Raw genomic sequence first — 26,741 nt, 5'->3', positions numbered from 1 at the left:
TTATAGAATTGTCACATCAGAAGACAGACCCTTGCAGCGTAGAGAATAGAGATAGTTATACCCTTCCAGACAAGAGCCATATCCCTGCAGACACGGCCGTCTTCAAGGCAAGAGTACAGTCAGAGTGCAACATATGCAACATTAAATAAATGCACTCATAAACCTTATAGACGCCGGTAGGGAGGGGCTTTATTATATTATTCGCTTATAGATTCCAACGAGTTGGAATCAACACTCGATTAATGTTAGGACGTATCAACAGATAAATCCTATTGACACACTTCCCTAAAGGCAAGGCTCCTTTCAGTCAGAGGAGGCATTTATCTGAGCTTCAGAGCTTGCTCTATCGGCCACGGCGATCGGATCCCTTCAAGACAGACTTCAAGACTGGAAGGGTAGAACTATTCTTTACACTGCGAGGCTCGGTCTTCTGATATGACATTCTATAAAAAGGTATTGAATTCATTGTTATATGGGTATTGAATTCATTGTTATATGGGTATTGAATTCATTGTTATATGGGTATTGAATTCCCATTATATGGGAGCGCCAATGGAGGGGGAAGGCTGCTTCTGTACACGCTCCTCAGCGTCGCAACGTTTTTCCTTCTTTTTAGTATTTTTAAGCTTTTATTATTTTACATGTACTTAAAAGACGTATGAAAAAATTGCCTTTCCCTGTTCTCAAGTAAAATATTGATATGCGATTAAAATGTGATTAATTGTGATTAATTCATTACAAAGCCTCTAATTAATTTGATAAATGTTTTTAATCGAGTCCCAACCCTAGTTCTTATATATATTTATAATGTTCTTACCCTTCATCACAGACACCTGTAGCAGAGTCTCCAAACTTTGTAATCCAGTGTACACAAACTGACCGTTGGAGATTTCCCCAGCAGAGCCACATGACTTCCCTGTGGAAGAGAAAGAAATGTCCTTCAATACACTGGTATGAAATATCCAGTGGTGTAAAGTAACTAAGTACATTTACTAAAGTACTGTACTTAAGTACAATTAGAAGGTACATTTACTTTACTGGAGTATTTCCAATTGTCTATACTTTTACTTACATCTCAGAGGCAAATATTGTACTGTTACTCCATTACAATTATTTGAAAACTTTAGTTACTAGTTATTGTAGATATACATTATTATATTATAAAAACATACATTAACCACTTGCCTTTCACAACCACAAGGACGCACGTACGCACGCACACGCCACTAACCTGTACACACTCGGGTCCAGATTGACAAAGGTATCCAGGTCCATGTTGACATTGGAGCCAGCGGCACTTCTCACATAGGAAAGGGATGCACCACCTACAGGTCATAAAGAAAATACTGAATTTATCCATCTCTGAAGTGTGCGTGTGTGCGTGTGTGCGTGCGTGCGTGCGCAATAAAGGACAAGGATAGGATAGAACGCAATGGTATGAGCCAAAAGCGTCGTGTTTATTGAATTCCTAAAGGAAGCGGAAATATGGAAAAATGAACAAAACCAGTTGACTGTGCAGCCCCAGGACAGTATCTCCAATATTTCAAAACACTCAAAAGCGAAATCAACCAAATCAACCACTTCATCAGTTACCGCAGCCCGACTCAAGGCTGAGGCTGAGAAGGCTGTGCTCCTTATAAGGGCATCGACTTTAAAGGCAAAGCAGGCTCTGGAAATGGAGCAGGCTAAAATGCAAGCCAGCCAGACTGGAACAAATGGAACTGGACATATGCCTGGCTGAATCCGATGCTAGATTAAAAATCCTGGCGGATCTTGACTCCATTTCACAACCACCAGCACCATCACTGCTTAAATCACAACCACAAATGTTACAGCCAAAATCACAGGATGATGCCATGAATGAGTATCTGGAAAATACTAAAACCCCAAGCATCAATATGGACTCATTTCCAATTAATTCACTTGGAGCCAGACAAAAAATAAAATTACAAGGACCATCAAACCCAGGCCTAAGGCCACCAGAAATCACAGCAACTCATACCCAACAGCAAGCAATTGGGACAGGAACTGGAATTACAGTGTCAGACAATGACGACAAATTCTTGACTGTAATACAGAGGCAAAATGAGATTGCTGATTTACTGGTTGTACAGCTAAAATTGACCTCACTTCCCTCTAAGGAAATCCCAGTTTACGATGGCAACCCTTTAGATTACCAGGCATTGATGAGGGCATTTGAGCATGGTATTGAGGAAAAGACTAGAAGCCACCAAGATAGGCTATATTACTTGGAACAGTACACCTCTGGACCCTGCAGAGAATTGGTTAGGAGCTGTCTTCATATGAATGCCAACACAGGCTACATTCACGCTAAAACACTGTTAAAAAAGCATTTAGGAGATAACATAAAAATCTCAAGTGCCTATATGGAAAAAGCTTTAAATTGGAAAAGTATTAAGGCAGAGGATGGAGATGCACTGCATGCTTATGCACTCTTCCTGAGAGGCTGTTGTAACGCAATGAGAGATTTGGAGGATATAGAGGACCTGGATCTGACTTCTAACCTGAAACTCATTGTGTCCAAACTGCCTTATAAATTGAAGGAAAAATGGAGAACGACAGCTTGTGATATTTTAGAGCAAACGCAAAGGAGAGCAAGATTGAGCCACTTGGTACTATTTATGGAAAAGCAAGCGAGAATACTCCAGGACCCACTTTTCGGCGACATTCATGATCCTCTTGCCAATGTGAAGGTTTCAAAACCAAGGACTGCAGCTGAATCAACCTCAGGCAGATTTAAGAGCAAGGGGAGTAGTTTTGCTACTACGGTGGCAACAGTGTCTGACAGCAAAGCCGAAAAGTCACCTGTCAAAAGCAACATGCCTTTTGGTGCATATGATTTCGCATGTATTTTCTGTACCGGCAAGCATCCCTTACCTGAATGTCAGAAAATGAATGCACAGGCACATGAAGACAAAGTTCAGTTTCTCAGGGAAAAAGGACTATGCTTTGGATGTTCGAAAGTGGGACATTTGAGTAGAAATTGTAAACGGAGACTGACCTGCCAGAACTGCCAGGGCAGACATAGTTGGGGGCTGGTATACAACACTTACCACTTGCTGGAATAAAGTTGCACTTGGGGGAGAAAGGGGGGAAATAGTTGTGAATTTGATGACATTTAACTAATACTCTACTTAACGTTTAAAACAAATTAAGGCAAATACCTCTCCACTGTATATGATGCAGCCTAAGAAAAGAAAAGTGCAGATATTAGGATTTTGTTCATTTCTAAAACACCATGGAAAAGCAAAATAACCAATACAAATAAAATGTAAATGTAACGGCAATGTTTACGTCATGTAGATAGAAGATCTCACCTGGTGGAACGTGATGAGCTAAAGTTAGCTTCATGTATGCGATGGATGATGCTACACTCTGAGGAAGAGTAGGCATGGCCTGGTCCAGTCTGGTGAAACTGAGACCCAACAAGTCAGGGGTTAACATCAGCCAATAATAACGAATGAAATCACATCTACCTGTCTTCAAAAAACATAATACTATATATTGATGGATCTACTTACATTATTTGGTACGATGAGCAGGAAATGTTTCCCTGAAAAGTGGCAAAAATATGTTGTCATTTCAAACCTTAATGTGCAAGGTTACATTTTCTATTATCTTTACTTTATGTGTTTTACCGTTCCAGAGAACATAACAAGGTGGGACACAAACTCAGCCAATCCCCCCGTTGGAGATGCAGTCAGGGAGTCAAACACTGCGTTGATGACAACGTCTTTCTCAGCAGGAAGAGGCAACACCACAAGTTCTGCACTCTGCTTTGGAGACAGGAGCCTTACAGCCTCCAGCTGGACAGAAAGACAGTCAAGAAAAGATTATCACCACCACTGGATTTTATTTGATAATAATAAGGTAACTATTTGGTCTAATCATTCTTTAGAGTTTTTTTTATGTGGCAGCGATGAAGTCTTACAGGGGAGAAGCCTGGGTTGAGATTCAGGAATTCTCTGACAGACACAAGGGCTGAGAATGGCCCAAAGTTGTTCTGCAGCCAGTAAGCACTGCTGTTGTAGGGGACAGATCAGAACAAAGTATTAATGCATCCAAACAGAAAAATGGCTGCAAATACCAGTCAAAACATTTTCCAGTAAAGATATCCCATTCTAATTGAGAATAGAATGGGAATATATTTATTCAGCAAATACATTTGAAAATGAGAGCCAAACTGTTATTGAGATATTGCAGTTAGTCAGTACCTGGCTGTGGTCGGGAGAGGAAAGGGAGGATTAGTTCCTTCAGGCCCAAATGCTGCTGCTGTGAGGTCATGTTGTCAAACTGATGGCTAAACTCCTTCAAACTGGTGAATCAAACACAGAATGAGAAATACTTATTTCTTAGCTTATTGGTGAAGCTAGAGAAAAGGCAATGGAGTCATCAAAATCAAAATCATCCCCCAGGAAGAATGAAGGTGCACAGAAATGTCTATGGAAATCCAGCAGTCAGAATTGCCACTCTCATCTCTCCAATCACATCCAGAACCACAGACGCTGATGGACCAGTCATGGTCATGGACTAGGGGAAGGATTACATGGATCAATATTTAATATTATTACATTTGCATTAATATTACGTGATGATATTTAGTGTACGGAATAGTAGATAAAGATTCTGGCTCTATAATAGAGATATTCTTTCAAATCTTGATAGACTGTTTGCCTGACAGTGAATAGGGAATTTGTATTAGCATTTTTTTTTCATTAGCAAATCTTTTTAAGATTATTAAAAACATGAGCTTTAAATTTAAATAATTTCAGAATTCAGATGTGTTACTTTTAATTAGTTTTTAGAGATTGTTCATTCTGTCTTCACCATAAAAGTTGTTTTCAGTGTCTGGTTAGAGCTACTTTTTGTACCGTGTTGGCAAGAAGATCCAGAGCTGCATCCAACACCCCAGAGGTCTTAGAGAGGAACAGCTTCCAGACTGGTCTGGAACCAGTGGAGCTGGGGGGCTGGTTACACTTCATCACTGCTGCCAGATCCTGTGCTGTCAACATGGACACCTGGGTGGAGATAATGGACAAAGCAGAACAGAAAAAACAGGAAACCTTTAATGAAGTCAAAATTGGAAAATAATAACTGTTGCGTTCAATGTGAGAGACTTAAGTGGCTTACTGAAGCACACGTGTATTCTTCAATGCCAAAGTCACAAAAACGTCCATTCATCTGTCCGTTGTTGAGGAGGAGCTGTAGTGCAGTGCTTTGGTAGCCGAAAAGGAAAACATTTGAGTTGCAAAACGAAAAGTTTGTTCATTAAATATATTTGAGATATTGTAGGCATTTCCTCAGAACACTCACCTGTTAATTCCAACACAAATGTCTGTTTCTGTGAAAACATTAATTAATTAATTCATTATGAAAATAAATCACATTAAAATTCATAACAATGAATCAAAACTACTATACACTTACCATTTGCTGAAGTAACATTGCACTTGGGAAAGAAAGAAAGAGTGAAATGTTTTTAATTTGGTGACATTTAATCAATTCGACTTTAAAATGTGAATATCATTTCAGGTACCTACCTCTCCACTGTAGATAATGCAGCCTAAGTATAGACAGAAAAAGTTTTGTTGATTTTAAAAATGCAATGGGAAAAACATAACCACTGCTAATAACATGTGAACATAACAGCACAGTGATACATCACTTTTAACTCAGGTACATACAGTCGAAGATCTCACCTGGTGGAATTTGATGAAGCAAAGTCAGCTTGTTGTATGTGATGGCTGATGCTACACTCGGTGGAAGAGTAAACATGGCCAGGTCCAGTCTGGTGAAACTGCTTCACAATTTTACACACAGTAGAGGGATTGAAGTCCATTTTGTCCAGCAGGCAGAGATTATAGTCTGACAGCAATTTCAATTACAAGCTTTGACTCTTGCATGGATCAAACCGTTAAGTGTATAAGTTGGTCAAGTAAATTAAAACACCAGATTGTAGAAGGCAAAAATGATTGTCAGTTAAACAAACAACTTTTGTGTATTATGTTCATATGTGTATGGGCTTAGGCATTAATGAGAGGTTACATTCCAAAGTTTCACTTTTTGTTCAGCTTTAGTAGTGAAGAACCCTTCTGATCGTGAATAATTCCAAAAAAAAAACACACACATCTGTATTCATTGTAAATGTTAAATACATGTGACTAAATACATTACCAAACATATAGATTCACTTTTCAAACACATGGTAAAAAGAATAATAAGTAGAGACAAAGCAGAGCAGATATAGTTTAAAGCATTTATTAACACAATTGTATTATTGGTACCTTTACTGTAAGCAACACCATCAATATATTTGGTATAATGTCCTATCAATTATTGTTATTATAGTTGTTGTTATTGTGATTATATATGTAATAATAGTATGGTTATATTTTATGATTCTATAGGTTAATTATAGTTATTAGTGATAATTATACAATTATATATTATGGTAACTATTACAATGCCTGTAAACAGTTTATTATTGACAGATATATTATTGATGCTATAATAATTATTATTACTATTATTACTGTTATTATCCAAAATTATATTCTAACTTTTAAGTAAATTCAGCCAATTTAGGAGTGCACAGGGAAAAACTTCTTGCACGGAAAATAAATAGAGGATGACTTTTGAAAAGCTCACCATCACAAAAGTCATTAAGATCTTCTCTTGAACTGGAATCACTCTGCAGCATCTCTTTTATATTAAGGTGTTTGTAAATACAATCTAATGTTTTCAAAATTGGGATATAAACAAATTTATCAGTAACAACAGCCGGATCATACTGTAGGTTCCAGTAGTCCGATTGTGCAGGGTATCAAATCTTGTTCCAAGAACATATTCAACTGGGTCTACCCTTCCCCACTTCTCTTTAAAATATTTCCTTCTCTTAGTTTCAGAATTTAAGACACAATTTTCTTAAAACACTGATCAATTTTACCCTCAACCTCACTTTTAGTCTGGAGGGAGAGCGTTTTGGTTTTGAAAGTATAAGAGGAAGGGGCCCCAAATGGAGTAAAACATTTGAGCTGAACCTCTGATCGAGTACTTTATTTTTTCCAATTTTAAAAAGAACATGAGGTCCTGTAACCAAAGTGATATTTTAGGTGGGATGGCTGATTTCCATTCTAGTAAAATTCTCCTACGGGCTAACAAGGACGCAAAGGAAATAGCATTCTTAAATTTTTTCCAAGGTGGAGATTGGACGCCGGCCACCCCAAAAATAGCAACTTCAAAGCTAGGTTGAATATTCACCTCAAAGGCATCTGAGAGAATTTTAAATACATCTGTCCAAAAAACTAATAAACTGGGGCAGGACCAGAACATGTGAGTCAAGTTGGCTGGGTCATGTTGACATCTCTCACAGCTCCCATCCAGGTCGGGATATATTCTGCTTAGTCTGGCTTTGCTAAAATGGGCACGGTGGAGAACTTTAAACTGTATCAGATTAAGACAGGCACAGGAAGTAATCCCATTCACTGCGCTCATAGCCCGGTCCCATGTGTCTTCCGGTATCACTACACCAAGTTCCCCCTCCCAGTCCCCCTTAATCTTGTAAAGTGAGGCGTCATTAAAAGAGAATATAGAGCTGTAGATGTTTATGAGACCTTGAAGTTGAGCAGGGGTCTGAAACAAAATATCAAATTTCAGGTCTGGATCTAAATTAGGAAAGGTTGGGCTTTGGGCTTGAACAAATTTTGTCTAATTTGGAAGTACCGGAATAGATGTGAGCGGGGGAGTTTGAATTTTAGTGAGAGGTCATTGAAAGTGGCAAAAGTCCCGTCTATGTAGAGGTCAGTAAATTTATACAGCCCGGATCTTTTCCAGTGTAAAAAGCTGGCATCCAATTTAGCAGGGAGAAATAAATGGTTGTTGCATATGGGGCCTTCTAAAGAGAAGCCACAAAAATTAAAATGCTGACGGAATTGGGCTAGGTTTAAAAGGCAGCCACTTCTCTCTTCTACAAAGCTAAAACATAAACCTTAAGTGCAATGTGGTATTCTGTCCACTGCGTAGCACTGTCTATCCAAATTAAAGCTGTAAACCCCAGTATGGAGTCATTTGAATGAGCCTTAGTTCCCATTGCTGGGAGTGCCCATGGTGACGTGATTGGACAAGATTGTCGTCATAGAAACCCTGAAAACCATAGATATAGGCTGAAAACCCCATGAAACCCCCAGTATGGAGCTATATGAATGAGCCTTAGTTCCCATGGTTGGGAGTGCCCATGGTGACGTGATTGGACAGATTGTCGTCATAGAAACCCTGAAAACCACGGTAAATGGAAGACGTTTCCCTCAGCCAGCTACGTGATGGATGGATATTTAGTTGTCCCTGTGGCCGTTAGCTGCGGGATAGTGTCACGGAAAACAAAGTCTACAGTATAGTCATGTTTTAGTAAAAAAAAGAAAACTAGCCTGCTACTGCTGATAATAATAATATTGGTAATAATAATACTGGTAGTAGTAGGCTAGTAGGGCTATTAATGAACAGCAGCAGTCTGCGTCCAGTTCAAACACCCGTGGTTACTTAAAATAAGTGATAATGTTAATAATAATAATATAAACCATAGCTTTGTATTAGAGTGATTTTAGGGTTGGACAATAAAGGCGGCCATATAGTGCAATGAGAAACATAACGTCTACTGATGCTCTTGTGTTTATTGAAGGGAAAGATAATAATGATAATAATATTAAATAAAACAATAGTGACATGAACAGCAGCGCATCCAGCTTGAACGCCCCAGTTAAGCCTGCTGCCTCTATCTTTAGTAATGAAACTAAACGCAGTATTTATCCAGACAATCTGGAGTCTGCTTGGGTTGACAGTTTTAGTGGGAAGGCTAGTCTTAAATTAAGAAGGCAATATGTCGAATATGTAGCGGCTCTAATAATGAGCGCCTCGCCATATATAGGCTTCTGGAAATTGATGCCTCACAGGCATATTTTGTTTTAATAGAGATACAATGTCAAATACTATATTCCACTGTCAGAAGTACACAGCAGGGGGTTATTAAAAAAAGGCCTAATTTATAGATTGATAAACGCAGAGAAGAAGTGATAAAAGTAATACTAGACCTGGTAATAATGTGTAGTGACAGTAGTCTAATAATAATGAAGAAAAAATGATTTAAATTAAAACAGCAAAGACGATCAGAGACGGCGAGTTAAAGCGCCAGTCCAGTATTTCACCAAACATTTTCTGATGTGTTTGTGGTTAGATATCAGTCACTCAGTCAGTCAGTCGGCAAAGAACTATTCAAGCCTATTGTCCAAACTACAAAAATAATTAATCATGACAGAATGTATGTGTAGATTAATAAACACAGAAAAAAAGTGATAATAATAATGATAGTAAAAGAAAAGGAAATTTAATTTAAAGCAGCGGCTCCCAGCAAGGAGCATTTTAAATTAAAGCAATTTCAATTAAAGCAACGAGGCTGACCCGAAACAACAAGTTAGCAGCAGTACCAGTCCACTATGTCAGTGGTTCTCAAACTTTTTCATGTCAAGGACCCCCAAATTGACACTTATTAGCCCGCGGACCCCCATTTGAAAAGATAAGCCAGGGACCCCCATAAGAGATGATTTTTATAGCTCTAGCAGTGATTCTCAACCATTTTAATTTCAAGGACCCCCAGTTTGACATGCATTAGGCTACGGACCCCCATTTTATGGCATTTCTATCTCTGGGACCCCAATTTATATTGTAAAATCAATGTTAATTTAACTCTGAGTGTAAATGGAACCAAAATTTGGTTCCATTTGTACACTCAGAGTTACAGACCCATAAGGGTCCATTTGGTTCCTAACTATTCATCTTTTAGCTGGGGACCCCCTGGAACACCCTCAAGTACCCCTGGGGGTCCCCGGACCCCACTTTGAGAACCAATGCACTATGTTACAAAATGTTTCTGGTGTAAGTGGATACATTAGGCCCACACACTCAGCCATCCGACAAACAAAGAGAAAAAAAGAAAACTTCTTCTGTAAAAAAAAAAAAAAAACTTCACAGATACTAAATGTTGGCACACTTTATATATAAATTAAAAAACCCAGTAGAAAGTGATAATAATGATAATAAAGGAAAATATATTTAATCAAAGCAACGGAGCCGACCGATACAACAAGTTAGCACCATTCCACTATGTTGCAAAAAGTTTCTGGTGTAAGTGGCTACATATTATTCACTCAATCTTACCGCAAAAAGGAAAATAAACAAAAAGATATTCTACTGTCAAACCTACACAGGTAGTTAAATGATGGTACCATTTTATGTAGATTAATAAGGCACAGAAGAAAATGAAGATAATAATAATAATAATAAAAGGTAATTTAAATTAAATTAAGTGAGTTATTATTATAATAAAAGAAAGGTGATTTAAAATAAATTAAGTGAATTATTATACACTCAGTCATTCGGCAAAAAAAGATGTATAAATATTCTACTGTCAAACCTACACAGATAATAGATGATTGTACAATTTTAGGTTAATAAGACACAGAAGAAAATGATAATAAAGGAAAGGTGATTTAAATTAAGGCAACGGAACCAACCAGAAATGTGATTTAAATTAAAGCAGCAGAGAGAAAAGTGATTTAAATAAAAGCTGCGGAGCCGACCAGAAACCTCAAATTAGCAGCACCAGTCCACTGTGTTGCAAAAAGTATTACTCACTCAGTCCAAGAAAAAAAAAAGAAGAAAAATAACACATATACTGCTGCAATACTTTCCAGTGATATGCATTTACTATAAGGATCCATCTTCACAGTTGCTAGACAGTGGACTGGGGGAAACATGACATGTTGCACTGGTTCTTCCTGTGTGTGTGCGTGTGTGTGTGTGTGTGTGTGTGTGTGTGTGTGTGTGTGTGTGTGTGTGTGTGTGTGTGTGTGTGTGTGTGTGTGTGTGTGTGTGTGTGTGTGTGTGTGTGTGTGTGTGTGAACATGTGACTTCCCCCTTAAATTCTAACTACAATCAAAATCAAACACCCGTCAGTGGCTGAACTCTTTTTTTTGTCCCTCTGATGCTTCTTTTTGAAGTGATTTCACTCGCCATGCCAGAAACCCACTCCCATCTACTGGATTGTAATACTGTTCCTAAAACACAAGAAGAAAAGAGGGGGGAAAAGTGTCATTTGGTTTTAATGAGCATGTGTAAATGTGCGTTAGACTGGTGTTTTATGTACTTACATAGCCCAACTTTCCCTGGGGATCGGCCAGGTATGGGAATAAGGCAGTGATGCCCTGTGCACAGTCCTCTTTAACACGCCTTGAAGGACTCGTCCTACAGTACACACACAGACACACACACACACACACACACACACACACACACACGTATGAGATCCAAAAAGGAGGATTTTGGCCTGCACCAAGTACAACCAAAATTGCGCATTGGGTGCATAATTTTTAGATGACAACATACCCATGTTCACTTGCCATGTGTGCAACCAATATCTTCACCATGTCGCGTCTTCTGGTATCCGTTAGGCTTTTTGTCCGAGCATACTCGGTAATGATCCTCTCTCCGCCAGGTCTGTCCTTCAGAATTTTTTCAACCATCTAAGTGGAAGTAAAAAAAAGGGAGGGGAAACACAGGGATAGACAGTAATATTTTAAAGCACTGGTCCTACAGGCCACTACATTTGGTGGCCAAGTATATTTAAGGTGACAAAAATGTAAACCATGACCGCCCCCCCCCCCAAAAAGCAACGCTTACCTGAGCGAGACGAGTCAGGTCAGCTCTGTTTCTTGGAGCAGGACTGATGGTGTCATCCGAGTCCCCGTCATTGTCTGCACCAGAGCTGAGAAAGGAGCTGCTGCTGCTGGCAATGGAATTGCTTGCAGAGGGGCTCACTGAATCTAGCAATAATGTTGACATAACAAGTGTGATTAGCAAGAGAGGAATGTTTGTGGCAAGTGTAATGTAAAAAGCTCACATTAGATACGGAAGGATCCACACACCAACAAAGTTCTTCCTCAGACACTTTCTCTCTTTTACTTACATTGAGAAACAAAGATCATTTCAAAGTACAAAAATATACCTGTGTGACATTTTAGGTTAGCCAGGACTGTATGGATGAGGCTATAAGGCTCCATGTTGATAAGCAACAGAACTCACCTTCAGGATTTGGGTCTTGGGGTGAACAAATCTCCAACACACCAAGGTCTGGTTTCTTTATAAAAAACTGAAACGCCTCCTCGTCAACTTCAGTGTTCAAGTCATCATAGACTTTTAAGTCTGAGGTACTAGGAATTTCAAATTTCTTGGCAAATGAAGACAAAACAAGATTGCACAAGCTTATTGATAAATCTGTTGTGCAATTGATTTAATTTGTATTAATGTGTCATAAAATGGATTAAAATAGCCACAGAAAATTCAATCATATGAGGAAGACCAGGTGAAGAGGAAATGTCAGGACAGATGACGGCATGATCAACTTATGACTTATTGTTTAACCATTCAAAATAGTTCAGTCTAGTGTCCTGGGTCGTGTAGATTACTCGCTTCGGTCTAAAAACCCGTCATGCTAAAAATAACGTTGTCCCAGCTAAAACATGACTTGAAGATCAGTTCTTATCAGCAAGCGACATCAGCCAAAGATAATACATTAGGCATAATAACACTTGTGCCTGCACCTATGAAAATGTACCAACCTTGTACTGCAGTCGATGCCTCCTTCCCTTCAGATGCATCTCCTTCGCGTTGGGATGGTTGAAACTGCATTCACACAGCTTGCAGTGGAAGCGGATGACTTTGCCTTCATCGTTGCGGACCTAAGGAGATGGGTAACACAAAATGTTCAATTCCCTCTATAGCAGTGGTTTTTAACTTGAACTCTTATAGGATCCAACAGCATGGCTCCAATGTGGAATTAATTCTGTGTAGCGTGCATGCAAAGTTTAGCACTGATCGGTCCTGTGGTTTGTGACACACAGACCCTCTCATAGACAGGTAGGGTATGGCCGAGCAACGCCGTAAAAATACAATTGTACGGCAGACTCAGAGCCAGTCTTCATTTTAACTCTTTTATACTTGTGTTTGATGGAGTGCAATATAGAACGATTACATCCCCACATCCACAGCACTGGCCTTCCCCTCTGGTTCATGGCCAGTGGGGTTTGTTAAACAAAAAACAGCTGTCTCCCTATTTGGGCTGCTGCAGGTGTGCACACTTTTTTGCCTTACTAAAAAAAAGGACAATTTAACAATATAATCTATACTCACAAAAATAACTGATCTACAAGCTAACAATGTGTCGTGATGCGACGTGTTAGCATGTAGATCAGTTATTTTTGGCAAGCAACACCCAAGTGAACTGTCAGAATACCTCTTCAACGTAGTCGTGTCCAACACGTCGTTCTGCAGTGCAGCTAGCGCCGCCGCAGACAGCCAATCAGAGATATCATTCTTGGTCTCTGGGGCAGCCATGGAGGGTGGCGTTGGCTTGGATATCTCCGCCGCCTTCATCTCATCCGCTTTCGCCGTGGTCTGCAGTTTGTTTCCTCCTGCAAGGGGCGAAGGGGGAGGTAGGGTTCTTTAGTCTCAGACCATTGCTATTGGGCACAAACCCTCTTCCAATATTTCATAAATTGCCTATTTAGTGGCGAAAATAGGCGATGCAAGGTGTTGTGAGTTTGCAGATGGCATTGGATTTAGTGAACAGCCAACAAATACGATAAAACCCGAAATTGTGTCTACTAATGACTTCATCCTTACTGCTCCAAAAGACCACAGCTAGAGAAGTTATTATTTGTAGCAGGGCCTTATTTTTCAATCAAAGGTTACCGTAAACTTACCATAGACATTAGTGAACACCCAACCTCTAATCGTAAATACAGATAAGAATTTGCAAATCAAAATTTTGATCATGCAAAAACAAACAAAACATCACTATTAACACACAATCCCATTCAAAGATTCTTAGTATTGGTTTACTTAAAACTGTGACATTCCATTTTACATTTTACTGAGGAGTCACTAGTCCACAGATGCTTTGACTAATGTACAATATACAAATGCAATAAATCACAATAATAAAAAAAAAAAAGGAAAACAATGACCGTTTCCATTTGCAAGGGCCAGGAGTGAACTATTGGCCATTTGACTGCATGGTTAAACTAGGTTATACACCTACAAGGCACAGAACTTCAAGAAATGTTAGGTTTGGAAACACACGCCTGGTCGCCGTCCATCACTACACAAGGTGGCAGAGACTTATCCAGACATTGGCACGTAGCCTTTGAGTGCAAAGCATGCTCTGTGAAACCAGCTTCACTCTTTATTAGTGATGAGTGTTTGAACCACTTTCAACCTGGTGTCCCTATTTTGGGCACGTCATTATAGGTGCAAATTGTCAAAAAAAAATGTTTTATCATTTTTAAAGTGAAAATGGAAGTCGTTTTCTTTATTCATTGTGTGAATTACATATAGGGGTTCAATGACTTAAACCCTATATACTTAGATGGGTGCGCAAGGGGGTCTGTAATTGGCCCCGTCCTTTTCTATCACTCATCAATCTCTGCCGATCTACAAGCTCACACAATGCCTCGTGACGTGTAGTGAGACGATTTTTGTTTTCACTGAATGTTTGCCTATTACGACAAGCCCCGAATAGGGACGCTAGGATTCATGTGGTTGAATTGGTTAACCCATTGAGACCTGGAACTGTGTCATTTTTAGATTTGAGCTAAAAAGCATTATTTTACACCTTGGGCTATTGAAAAATAGCAGATATACAAGCTCATAGCGCGGCACCGTAGTTTGCTACAACCGTAGCTTGTAGATCTGCTATTTTTGAAAAATCGTGAAAATGTGTGCAAATCTTTGAATACATATATTTTTAAAGCGAACATTTTTAACTCAAATCGTTGCTTCTGGGGGGTCCCTGGAACAAAATATTTTGATGGGGGTCCGCGGCCTTTTCCAATACTTTTACTTCTACTCCACTACATCTCAGAGGCAAATATTGTACTTTTACTCCACTACAATTATTTGAAAACTTTAGTTACTAGTTACTTTTAAGATATAAATTATTACATTATAAAACATACCTTAACCACTTTAGCCTTATTTTATACATAGTCTAAATTTGAAAATAGCCGATCTACAAGCTCGCAGCGCCACGCGTTGTGAGCTTGTAGATCTGCTATTGACATGGCAGTTGCCAGGTTCAGCGAGAGAAACAAGCAACCAGGTTAATTTAAACAACCCCAAAGCCACGGCGTCCTCTAACATTAGTCAACCCAGTACAATGCTCGGTGCAGATAAACACTTGTTGAACCAAACAGTGCGTCAAATGAATGTCTATTTACTGCTAGTAAAACAGTCAAATTACAACAGCATCTCCTTCTAGAGTTAAACTCATGTTACTCTATACTGAGTCAAAGCCACGTTGTTTGCCATTGTCTCAGTAAAGTCCACCAACATATAAAATATCATTGTTCTGTCTCCTGTACTATGTCTACTGGTCTTGTATGGTATTAATACAACCGTTTTTGTATGGATAGTTATGTCACCACTTTTAACAGCCTGCTCAGGGACTACAGATGAAAGCTAGCTTCTGGCTAACTCTGGTTCATTACACGGATGTGAAAACCAACATGTTGATTAATGTTCACTGTGTCCCTGGTAAATACATAAACATGATAGCAATACTGTTGATAATGTAATCATTTACCTCACTGCCATGCGGAAGTTGTAGGCATACGTTTATAGCCGTTAGCACTGGTTAGCCTAGGTTGTTTTTAACCCAGTTTCAGAGGCTGCTTAAAGTTAGTTTTAGCAGATCTACAAGCTCAATTTTAACAGACAAGATATAACAAATGCAATGTTGTTTAAAAGCTGCATTCTGCGTTGTATAATCAATTGTTATGGACAGGTCGATTGTGACATAAGTTTATGAAAACAAACCAACAGAGTCCTGGGGCCTGAAACAAACGTAACCTGGCGTTTGTACTTAATTCATTTAAGGCCCGTACATGTACATAAACGTTCAAATTTCAAATATAAAGTTCTTACCTCATAGCCACGGATGTGACAATTCTGTTCGAGCCATCAGAAGTAACCGCAGCTTCAGTATTGTTCAATAAAAAGCATTTTAATCCGATCGGTGGCCATTTTCTCAGCATGTCCGCCATGCTTTCAACTGCATTACCCATCGGTTGGTAGGTGTACTGCACTCTGATACAGTGTGCCCACTATGAGCAAATGGCCACCGATCGGATTAAGATGCGTTTTTATTGAACAATAAGGAAGATACGGCTACTTCTGAGGGCCCGTACATAATTATAACATCCGTGGCCATGGGAAAAAAATGTGTTTGAAATCTGAACGTTCATGTAGTCCAAAAAAGGCGGGAAAAAATTAAAATAAAGTAATAAAGGCGGGAAAAAAGGATATATCAAGTAATATTACTCACCTCAGAGAAAAGACGACGAAATGAAAGTAGATCAGTGATATATGAACCGAAATCAAGTAGAACAGTTTCCAATAGTAATCTATCATCGACCGGAGAGACCTAGTATCGAGCGACCTAGCATCCGCAGTAAAACTTGAGAAGTGAAAGAGTCAAGGCGAGCAGCGGCCAGGAGCGTTGAATTTAAGGGGCGGGACAAAACAGCAAGGGCTGTGATAGGTCTGACAAGCAGACATGCGTACATGCGAGAGGGAATCCCCGGGAATGCCCTCTCGCGTGTACGCAAGCACAGCTCCCCCCCCGCCCACACACACACACACACGCTGTTACACGCACGCACATGCGCACGCACCCAAACAACTCTATGACGTGCACACACAAACACGACACAACCCCGCACACACACACACACACACACACACTATTACAAGCACGCACATGCGCACGAACCAAAAATAGATACATTTGTTTTCAATGCTAACGTCATTTCACCAATTTAAAAGTTAAAGAGAAGAAGTTAGCGAAATATATAACAGCAATAATAATAATAATAAGTGTAGTAATAATAATAATAATAATAATAATAATAATAATAATAATAATAATAATAATAACAATAATAATAATAATAATAATAATAATAGACATACATTGTAATATTTATTTAACAATGAATATCAATGAATCAATTATATCAATACTGCAATTGTAGAAACACTCTGTTGCAGTAGGCTGCATAGGGCTGAGTCTGGGTCTGGCAGGCCAGCTGACCCTCTTTCAGTCTCCTCAGCATACGACTCCCAGTTGGTCTTTCGTTGGAAGTTCCATCGCTTGACGGGTTTCCCTGGTACCGGTTCCACCAGTGATGGGACTTTAATGATGGATGGTCGGTGATTTATTTTCCTAATATTTCTATCAGATACAAAAGTATAAATACAACTCTATTGCTTTAAAAGTATAACTATGATTGAGTTATTAGGTGCATAACGGTTGCTTCATCTTTTGTGAAATACATGAGAATGAGGAAGTACATATTGTTGTTGAAACACATCCTGTTGACAAAGACATTTATTCTCAGTCACTTCGTCTGCCTCTGCTTGGAACAGGCTTTCTCAACTACCCCCAAATTAATGTATTTGGTTGCGGACCCCCATCTGAACATATTTTTGTGCCAGGGACCACCATACAAGATTTGTGTTGTTACTTTACAAAAAAATTCAAAATGTTTCCAATTTTTTTTATAAAATGAAATGAATTAAACAAGAGTACAACATTATCATACTGTGGTTGTACTGGTCAGCTCCCAGTACAACAGTATCATACTGTGGTTGTACTGGTCAGCTCCCAGTACAACAGTATCATACTGTGGTTGGTCAGCTCCCAGTACAACAGTATCATACTGTGGTTGTACTGGTCAGCTCCCAGCACAACAGTATCAGACTGTGGTTGTACTGGTCAGCTCCCAGTACAACAGTATCAGACTGTGCAGGGACGTGCACAGATAGACTCTAGGTGGTGCTAGAGCACCTGCCCTTTGCCCTCTTGACCAGAAGTGCCCTTTTGAAAAAAAGAAAAAAAAACGTTGTTTTTTTTTCAGTTTACAGCAAGGGGTCTTCAACTGTGGGTCCGGGACCCCTAGGGGGTCCTCAGAGTTACTACAGGGGGTCCGCCAAATCTTTATGTGATATGATTTTTCTTTTTACCATAACCACTCGGAACCTAGCATCCCTTTTCTGATGAGAACTTTAGCCAAAAATAGCAGATCTACAAGCCCACAACGCCTCGCGCTGCGAGGCGTTGTGGGCTTGTAGATCGGCTATTTTTGGCAAAGAGGATCAATTCTGGATTAAAAGCTTCTAATATATTAACAATTCCCCAAAATGTGCGTTGCAATTTTCTTCTATAAATCTCACACTACCTGTGAACCTCCCCCCTGTCGGGTGATAAGAAGCGGCTTGCTAGCTCCTCATGCATTGAAGGAGGCATGAGCTTGGCTCTATGCTCTCCCTATGATGGCAGAGGGAGTGTAGCGCCCATGATTACATAGACAATTGGCACTGGGTGAAAAAATTGGTTACAAAAATCGTGGGATAAGAATTTTAAAACAAAAAGAAAAAAAGAGCTTCCGAGTCCCAGACTGTATGACCGGAAACATTACGTACAGTAAAAGTACCAACAATTTGTCATCTGTTTTTTAAACTGAAAGTGACAGCATAAGGACATACAAGATTTCTACTGGAGAGCAAAAATATGATTACTCAATGTACAATATTGTTGACAGGAAGTAGCATTGAGGACAGGATATCGAAGGAGAGTCAAACAGGAAGTGGCTTTATTCCAGCACTGTCCAATCACATCTGTTTACAACTGTAACTCAGGAAGTGACACATCACACCGTCTGTCAACCAATCATATACCATCATTTACGCATAAACGATCCTCGTTATCATCAACAGGTAAACTGTCACTCTTCTACAATGTAGAAACCAACAATGTAGATCTCATATCATAGATGCTATAGTAATAAAATAGATCATCAGCCATATATATATATATATATCATCATCACATAAATAAGCCCTTCTATACATACACACATACTGTACACACTCACACACACACACACACACACACACACACACACACACACACACACACACACACACACACACACACACACACACACACACACACACACACACACACACACACACACACACACACACACACACACACACACACACACCCTTCTCAAACTTTGCGCTTTGGACTCGCACACCTGCTGATGATGTAACACCTCTCAACTATGACATCATCATCCAGGAGACATGAGCCCAGGGCCAGTTGTATAAAGATAACGGACGACCATTTCTAAAGCCTCGGACTTCAATAATCCTATTAGAGGAGTTTTGTAATAACAGTGTTTGTCAAACATGTTCATGTCAATAACCCCACTGATATAAAAGTCTAAAAGAAGCCTTTAAAGTCATACTGCGTCACATTCATTTTAGGAGTCTTTTTTGGAGACAAATCTCTGTAATGTTGTCATTACAGCGTGTGTCTACGCGGAAGTACCGCTCACAAAAGGAAAGCTGTAGGATCCTATAGGGCCCAAAGGATATGTTTGGAACGTAACATCAGTGCAAACTATATTAATTATTAATGTTAAGGTAGATAAATACATTTCCATTCATAATATGTGTCGTGGACACTCAACAAAATGTTTTGTTTAATAGTGTCTAGAGAAGTTGTCAAAAAACTTGTGGAATTGTGACAAATATACCAGGTTATAAGATTATATCAAAAATAGCTTGAAAAAGTTTGGACTTGTATTATTTTTGAACCAGAAGAGTTAGCCACCGTGCTTCCCATAAATATGCATATCATCTTGTAAACTTGTTTTGTGATCCAGAACAGTGGTTCTCAACCTGCGGTGCAGGGACTCCCCCAGAGGTCCCTGAAGGGCTTCCAGGCGGTCCCCAGCTAAATAACCGCCAGTTAATATTCACCGTTATTACAGGAACAAGTGAACTCAACTAGAGAATGTACAAAAATGTCTATTTTGATCAGAGTTTCACAGTTATCTCTATATGAACAGTGAACAGACAGTAAAGGAATTCTGGAAATATGGCACAGCCATATCGGACCGCATCATGCCTAACAATGAAATATTTTAGGGGTCCTAGAGATATGAATCACATCAAATGGGGGGGTCCGTGCCGTGCCTACAGCATATCAAATTGGTGGTCCTTGAACGTAAAAAAAAGGAAGAGAATCATTGATCTAGAACAGGGGTCTTCCACAGGGGGTCCTCAGAGGTACTACAGGGGGTCCACCAAATCATTGTGTGATTGGAACTTAGTTTTTTACATTTGAACTTGAACCCTAGCGTCCCTATTCTGAGGACCACTTTAGCCGGAAATAGCCGATCTGCAAGCTCACAACGCCTCGCAGCGCGAGGCGTTGTGAGCTTGCAGATCGGCTATTTTCGGCAAAGAGAGGGGGGAAAAGAGCAGACAGAGTGAAAGTTTACTAAGTATTGACGGTTTAAGTGGTTATAAATGTCTGAAAATACACAGTTACAAGAATCCAACATCTATAAAAAAGCTTTAATCTGCAACACAATTTTATGCAATATATAGTGTGGGGGTGTCCTTGGGCTGAAAACGTTGGAGACCCCTTTCACAGCCTACTTCCATCTGAGACTCCGTACGCAGAATCCATGACAGAGAGGTTTTTCTTTTTTGTCAAGCTACTAGGCAGGTGATTGGATGATCCCGCCCCTAGCAGCCGCTGATTGGTTCGAATACGCAGCGTTGCGGGCGGCTTTACTCCCTGCGCGATCCCAGACCTCCTTCCTGAAATCAAATGCAAATGAGATTTCCGGAGGGAGGGGGGTTTACTAGGCTAGAATACAACTAGCTAACTAGCAAAACAAGCTTCATGGCCATAATATCTAGCAGGCTAACATGTCTCCTTGAAATCTTAATGTCACTCATTTACAGAAGATTACAGCAGGTATCTAAACTTAATATTCTGTGGCCTACACGTTGTATAGAACTGGGTTATGTTTTGTATGAGCGTCTATAACAGGGGTCTTCAACGTTTTCAGGCCAGGGACCCCCTAGCTGAGAGAGAGATGAAGCAGGGACCCCCTACTCTATATTGTATAAAATTGTGTTTCAGATTTTTTTTTTAACTTAGTCTGCTCATTTTTCCCTCTAGTCTAAACCTATAGCCTCTTTGCCAAAAATAGCCGATCTACAAGCTCTCAACGCCTCGCAGCGCGAGGCGTTGAGAGCTTGTAGATCGGCTATTTTCGGCTACTGTTCCCCTCAGAAAAGGAATTCTAGGGTTCAAGTGGTTAATGTAAAAAACTAATCCTATCACACAAAGATTTGGCGGACCCCCTGTAGTAGCTCTGAGGATCCCCTAGGGGTCCCGGACCCCCTGTTGAAGACCCCTGGTCTATAATGTCAGTCTGAGTTTCATTCATAAAATCATCTCTCTAGTAGAGCAAGTTGCACTATTATTTGGACATATTTACGTAGGTCTGTCTTAGGGTTGTGTGTCCCTCATCAGTTTAATAAGGGACACGTCTTTTAGTTTACATATAAGGGACGATTCCGTATTTCAAGGGACGATTGTCAACCCTAGTCTGTCTCTATACAACTGACCCCAGAGATAAATCTCTCTGCACCCCCAAACACCAGGGGGCACTATAACTCCACCAGTTTGGCATGATTTCTAGGCCTCCGCCCCCATGCATACAGTACGTCTACACACGCACGTGCGCGCGTGCGCACACACACACACACACACACACACACACACACACACACACACACACACACACACACACACACACACACACACACCTGTGTCTGAACTACTGCTACCCTGAGAGTACTAAGACAGCAAGAGAGAGAGGGAGGAAATTGAAAGAGTGAGAGAGAGAGAGGGAGGAGGTGGCTTTAAGAATAACTCTGTCCGTTGAAGAGACAGACAGGAGGTTGAGGGAGAGAGATGGCTGGCAGGCAGGGGGCGCACTTGAGTGGATAACGCAGAGAGGGAGGCGTGTCTTAACTACAACTAAAATAAAGGGACACGTCCAGTTCATGTGCAAATCAGTTCAAGGGTTCATTATTGTAGTGTTTCTTACACACTCTTAAAGGCATAGTGTGTAACTTTGCCCTGTGTTTACATTAAAATGTTTTATTGTTTTGTTATGTAAACACAGGGCAAAGTAACGTACTATGCCTTTAACGCAGACACGCGCTCACACACACACACACACACACACATACACACACACATGCATATTGTTCAAAAGGGTTCAACCCACACACACACACACACACACACACACACACACACTAGTGTAAATCCCATTGGTTCAGCAGAGGAGAGGGGGCGGGGGCTTGACATAGGAAGTTCGAATCCCCCCCCCCCCCCCCCCCCCGCCTGTACCGTAATGTGCTAAAACGTGCACATTAAGCTCCTCCCCATGGTGGAAGCGAACAGCCAATGATTGCCCTCGTTAGTCGTCCACGGCTCCGCCCTCCTCCGTTCGGTGGGAGGGGAGGGGGGCGGAGCCAGACGACAGGGTCCGTCTCCTCGCGCCATTAACGACGCTGCTGTCCGTCAGCCGGGTTGCCGTGACGACCGGCAGCTCCCCCTCCTCCCCCTCGCTCTCCTCCCCGGGGGGCGGGGCGATCATCCTCCGCTTCCTGTTCCCATCCGGGGGAGAAACCGATTGGCTCCGATGGGGGTGCTGTCCGGGAGTGGCAGGAGAAGGTGAGGGGGCGGGACATGTGGCGCTGATGCGGCCGACTTCATGATCCGCGTCCGTGGAGGAGTCCATTATTCCCCCTGTAGGCTGTAGGCTATCAGTTATACTCGATGTAGGCTGTAGGCTATCAGTTATACTGGATGTAGGCTGTAGGCTATCAGTTATACTCGATGTAGGCTGTAGGCTATCAGTTATACTCGATGTAGGCTGTAGGCTAGCAGTTATACTCGATGTAGGCTGTAGGCTATCAGTTATACTCGATGTAGGCTGTAGGCTATCAGTTATACTCGATGTAGGCTGTAGGCTATCAGTTATACTCGATGTAGGCTGTAGGCTATCAGTTAAACTCGATGTAGGCTGTAGGCTAGCAGTTATACTCGATGTAGGCTGTAGGCTAGCAGTTATACTCGATGTAGGCTGTAGGCTAGCAGTTATACTCGATGTAGGCTGTAGGCTATCAGTTATACTCGATGTAGGCTGTAGGCTAGCAGTTATACTCGATTTAGGCTGTAGATCAGTTATACTCGATGTAGGCTGTAGGCTATCAGTTATACTCGATGTAGGCTGTAGGCTAGCAGTTATACTGGATGTAGGCTGTAGGCTAGCAGTTATACTCGATTTAGGCTGTAGATCAGTTATACTCGATGTAGGCTGTAGGCTATCAGTTATACTCGATGTAGGCTGTAGGCTAGCAGTTATACTCGATGTAGGCTGTAGGCTAGCAGTTATACTGGATGTAGGCTGTAGGCTATCAGTTATACTCGATGTAGGCTGTAGGCTAGCAGTTATACTGGATGTAGGCTGTAGATCAGTTATACTCGATGTAGGCTGTAGGCTATCAGTTATACTCAATGTAGGCTGTAGGCTATCAGTTATACTCGATGTAGACTGTAGGCTATCAGTTATACTCAATGTAGGCTGTAGGCTATCAGTTATCCTCCTAACAAGCTGTGGGCTATCAGTTATACTGGATGTAGGCTGTGGGTCGTCTGTGAACGAGGCGGTTTGGTGATTGGCTGTGGTGACGGCTCCTCCCCCGGAGCCGTCGCCGTGGCTGTGGGCGTGGTCCGGCGCGCGCGAGGAGGCGTCGCTGTGGCTGCGGGCGTGGCCGGGCGTGTAGATGACCCGCTGAGGGAGGCGGGGCTTGTGGGTGTGAACGCTGCGGGAGCGCTGCAGGAGGAGCGTGGGGGCGGGGCTGCAGGGAGGCGGCACGCTGAGGAGGCCGTGGTCGCCCTCCTCCTCCTCCTTCTCCTCCTCCTTCTGCCGGAGGTCATCGGTCGAACCTCCTCCTCCTCCTCCTCCCTGATCCACCGAGTCACAGCGCAGGGCCTCCTGTGAAGCGGTGGTGGAAAGTAACTAAGTAGATTTACTCAAGTACTGTACTTAAAGGAGGAGTTCACCCAAAAAATGACTTATTTTCTATCAATTACACACCCCATGAAGCCTTGATTTCATGGATTTTTTTGTTTGTTGTGGCATTCCTAAGACAATAATTTGATGGCCGTGTGTATTTCCGGTAGGAGACACAAATAATCTACTTCGTGTCTCCTACCGGATACATTAGCCGGTAGGAGACGGGAATCAAATTATTGGGTTAGGAATGCCACAAAAACAAAAAAGAATCCATGGATTCAAGGCTTCATGGGGTGTGCAATTGATAGAAAATAAGTAATTTTTTGGGTGAACTCCTCCTTTAAGTACACTTTTGAGGGCAGTTTAAATAGGATAGCATATTGTTTTTCTCTGCTTTCTGTTGCTTTTTGTCGAAAACAAGCCACATTCAACTGCCAATAACTATGGAACGGATTATTGCCACGGCGCACATTTTATCCTCCGATTCTACGAGACTCTACTACGTGTTACCCATTAAGACCTGGAACGCATCTGTGTCACTTTAGATTTCTTTGGCTATTCAAAAATAGCAGATCTACAAGCTCATAGCGCGGCACTCGGTGCCGCGCTATGAGCTTGTAGATCTGCTATTTTTGAAAAATCTTGAAAAAAAATATTTTAGAAAACATTTTCAAGAATCGCCTCAGGTCTTAATGGGTTAACACATTGATTGCCAAGATCGCATTGATGCGTTCATTAATTTTTTGGGGAAAATTCCACAAGGGGCGCCCTAACACAGCTTTGGAATGATCGATCGTCACTCAGAGAAGTATAGAATGTGGATGTGACGTCGTTCCAAAAAAAAAAGGAAGCCATCCGCTTCCTGTTTGGGATTTTCAGAGAAACAGCTGTAACTCTGTTTCTTTTTTTTGCATTGAAAACCACTAGTTTTCAGCGGGCCCAAGCCCCGAAATGGCGGATCGCGGTTGGAACGTTGTCGTTTCTTTTTTTTTCTTTAAAAAAAAAAAAATTTTATCCCACGATTTTTGTAACCCTATTTTTTACACCCAGTGCCAATCTCTATGTAATCCTGGCCACTACACTCCCTCTGCCAACCTATGGAGGCCAGGGCCGAGCTCATGCCTCCTTCAATGCATGAGAGCCAACTGACCTTCTTGTCACCTGACAGGGGAGAGTTTCCCCGGTTGGACGTAGCGCGTGGAAGGAACACGTTATTCCAACCAGTTCCTTTCCCCTCCATCAGGCGCCCCGGCTGGCCAGGGGGAGGCAGTATAGAGACCAGGATTACTGCATGTTTTTTGTGAGGGCCAAATACATGTCATTTTGGGGGTCCTTGACATGGAAAAAAGAACCACTGATATCATGGCGACATAATTTTTTTTCAAAAAACTGTTGAATCCCCCAGAAGCAAAGATTTGAGTTACAAATGTTCGCTTTTGTGACTCAAATATCAAGATTTGCAAAAAAAAATAAGATTTTTCAAAAAATAGCAGATCTACAAGCTCATAGCGGCACTTGGTGCCGCGCTATGAGCTTGTAGATCTGCTATTTTTGAATAGCCAAAGTGTAAAATAATGCTTTTTAGCTCAAATCAAAAAGTGACACAGATGCGTTCCAGGGCTTAAAGGGTCAAGGGACAATATTTATATAAAATAAATATTTTTTTAATTCATGGAGATTTTTTGTTTTTGTGGCACTCCTAAGATAATCATTTGATTACTGGTGGAAAGATACTAATGTATCCGATAGGAGACTCAAAGTAGACTCTTTGTGTCTCCTACCGGAGAGACCGCCGGTCATCAAATTATTGTCTCAAGGAATGCGACAAAAACTAAAAATATCTCCATGAATTCAATGCTTCATGGGATGTGTAATTGATAGAAAATAAGTCGTCTTCTTGGGTGAGCTATTCCTTTAAGTGTTAAGTGGGTCAGAATGAGGTGAATGACCCACCTGTCTCCGTAGCCGTCTGCTCGATGACCTCTGCCTCTGAGGGGCGGCGCTGTCAGGAACGTAGGAGGGGCTTAGTCTGTTCCTGTCTACATTGTCTTCCGGGCTCAGCCAATGAGAAGAGGGCCTGCCTGCGTCGTGGTGGGCGGGGCTGTTCGTCGTAGGCTGGTCCGCGGTCGTACCGAGGCTGTACCCGTCGACGCTGTGGGTGGAGCTAAGCTTGCGTTTGTCGTTTCCGTGGGCGTGGCCGATCCTATACCCATCTATGCTATGGGCGGAGCTAAGCTTGCGCCTGTCGCTTGCGCCGTTGTAGGCGGCGGGGCTGACTCTGTACTCGTCCACGCTGTGGGCGGAGCTCAGTCGAGGTCTGAGCCGGGGGCGTCCGTCCGCGCTGTGGGCGGGGCTGAGTCTGAGGGGCGTGGCTCTGCCGCTGCCGCCGGACTGGTCGAAGCTCTGGGCGGCGGAGGTGCGGCTGAGGCGTATGATCGGTCGAGAGCAGCGCATGGAGCCCAGGGAGGCGTGGCCGATGGAGGGCAACGCCCCCGGCACCTGGAGCAATGACCCCGCCCCCCCGCTGGAGGCCAGGGAGGACATGGAGCCTGGAGGAAAAAGGTCAAAGGTCAAAGATTAACCCATTAAGGAACTGTGTCATTTTTAGATTTGAGCTAAAAAGCTTTATTTTACACTTTGGGCTATTCA

At 41.6% G+C, this 26,741-nt stretch overlaps 2 protein-coding genes across 2 annotated transcripts in view; both read right to left on the bottom strand.

The window, feature by feature from the left end:
• Nucleotides 1–11,438: 11,438 nt before the first annotated feature.
• Nucleotides 11,439–20,671, bottom strand: LOC311056076 (uncharacterized protein; the record flags this gene model as incomplete). Its single annotated transcript, XM_084072451.1, has 6 exons — nucleotides 11,439–11,591; nucleotides 11,749–11,891; nucleotides 12,151–12,295; nucleotides 12,687–12,806; nucleotides 13,387–13,538; nucleotides 20,641–20,671. 6 exons carry the CDS (start codon nucleotides 20,669–20,671, stop codon nucleotides 11,439–11,441), a joined length of 744 nt encoding a protein of 247 aa, XP_083928577.1.
• A 1,816-nt stretch (nucleotides 20,672–22,487) lies between these two features.
• The window catches only part of LOC311056069 (voltage-dependent T-type calcium channel subunit alpha-1H-like), a gene marked incomplete at its 3' end in the record, with an annotated part of 190,479 nt that continues 186,225 nt past the window's right edge, over nucleotides 22,488–26,741 (bottom strand). Inside the window, exons 35-37 of the mRNA XM_084072438.1 lie at nucleotides 26,046–26,641; nucleotides 23,685–24,071; nucleotides 22,488–22,721 (exon numbers count right to left, since the gene is read on the bottom strand). Of these exons, the coding sequence (XP_083928564.1) occupies nucleotides 22,488–22,721; nucleotides 23,685–24,071; nucleotides 26,046–26,641 (1,217 nt within the window). The remainder of the gene's footprint in view (nucleotides 22,722–23,684; nucleotides 24,072–26,045; nucleotides 26,642–26,741) is intronic.

The sequence above is a fragment of the Gymnoscopelus microlampas genome (assembly GCF_963454915.1).
Source record: "Gymnoscopelus microlampas genome assembly, chromosome: 2".
NCBI classification, from domain to species: Eukaryota; Metazoa; Chordata; class Actinopteri; order Myctophiformes; family Myctophidae; genus Gymnoscopelus; species Gymnoscopelus microlampas.
Note: the sequence above shows the minus strand (reverse complement) of the source record. Positions and strands in the feature narration are given on the sequence as shown.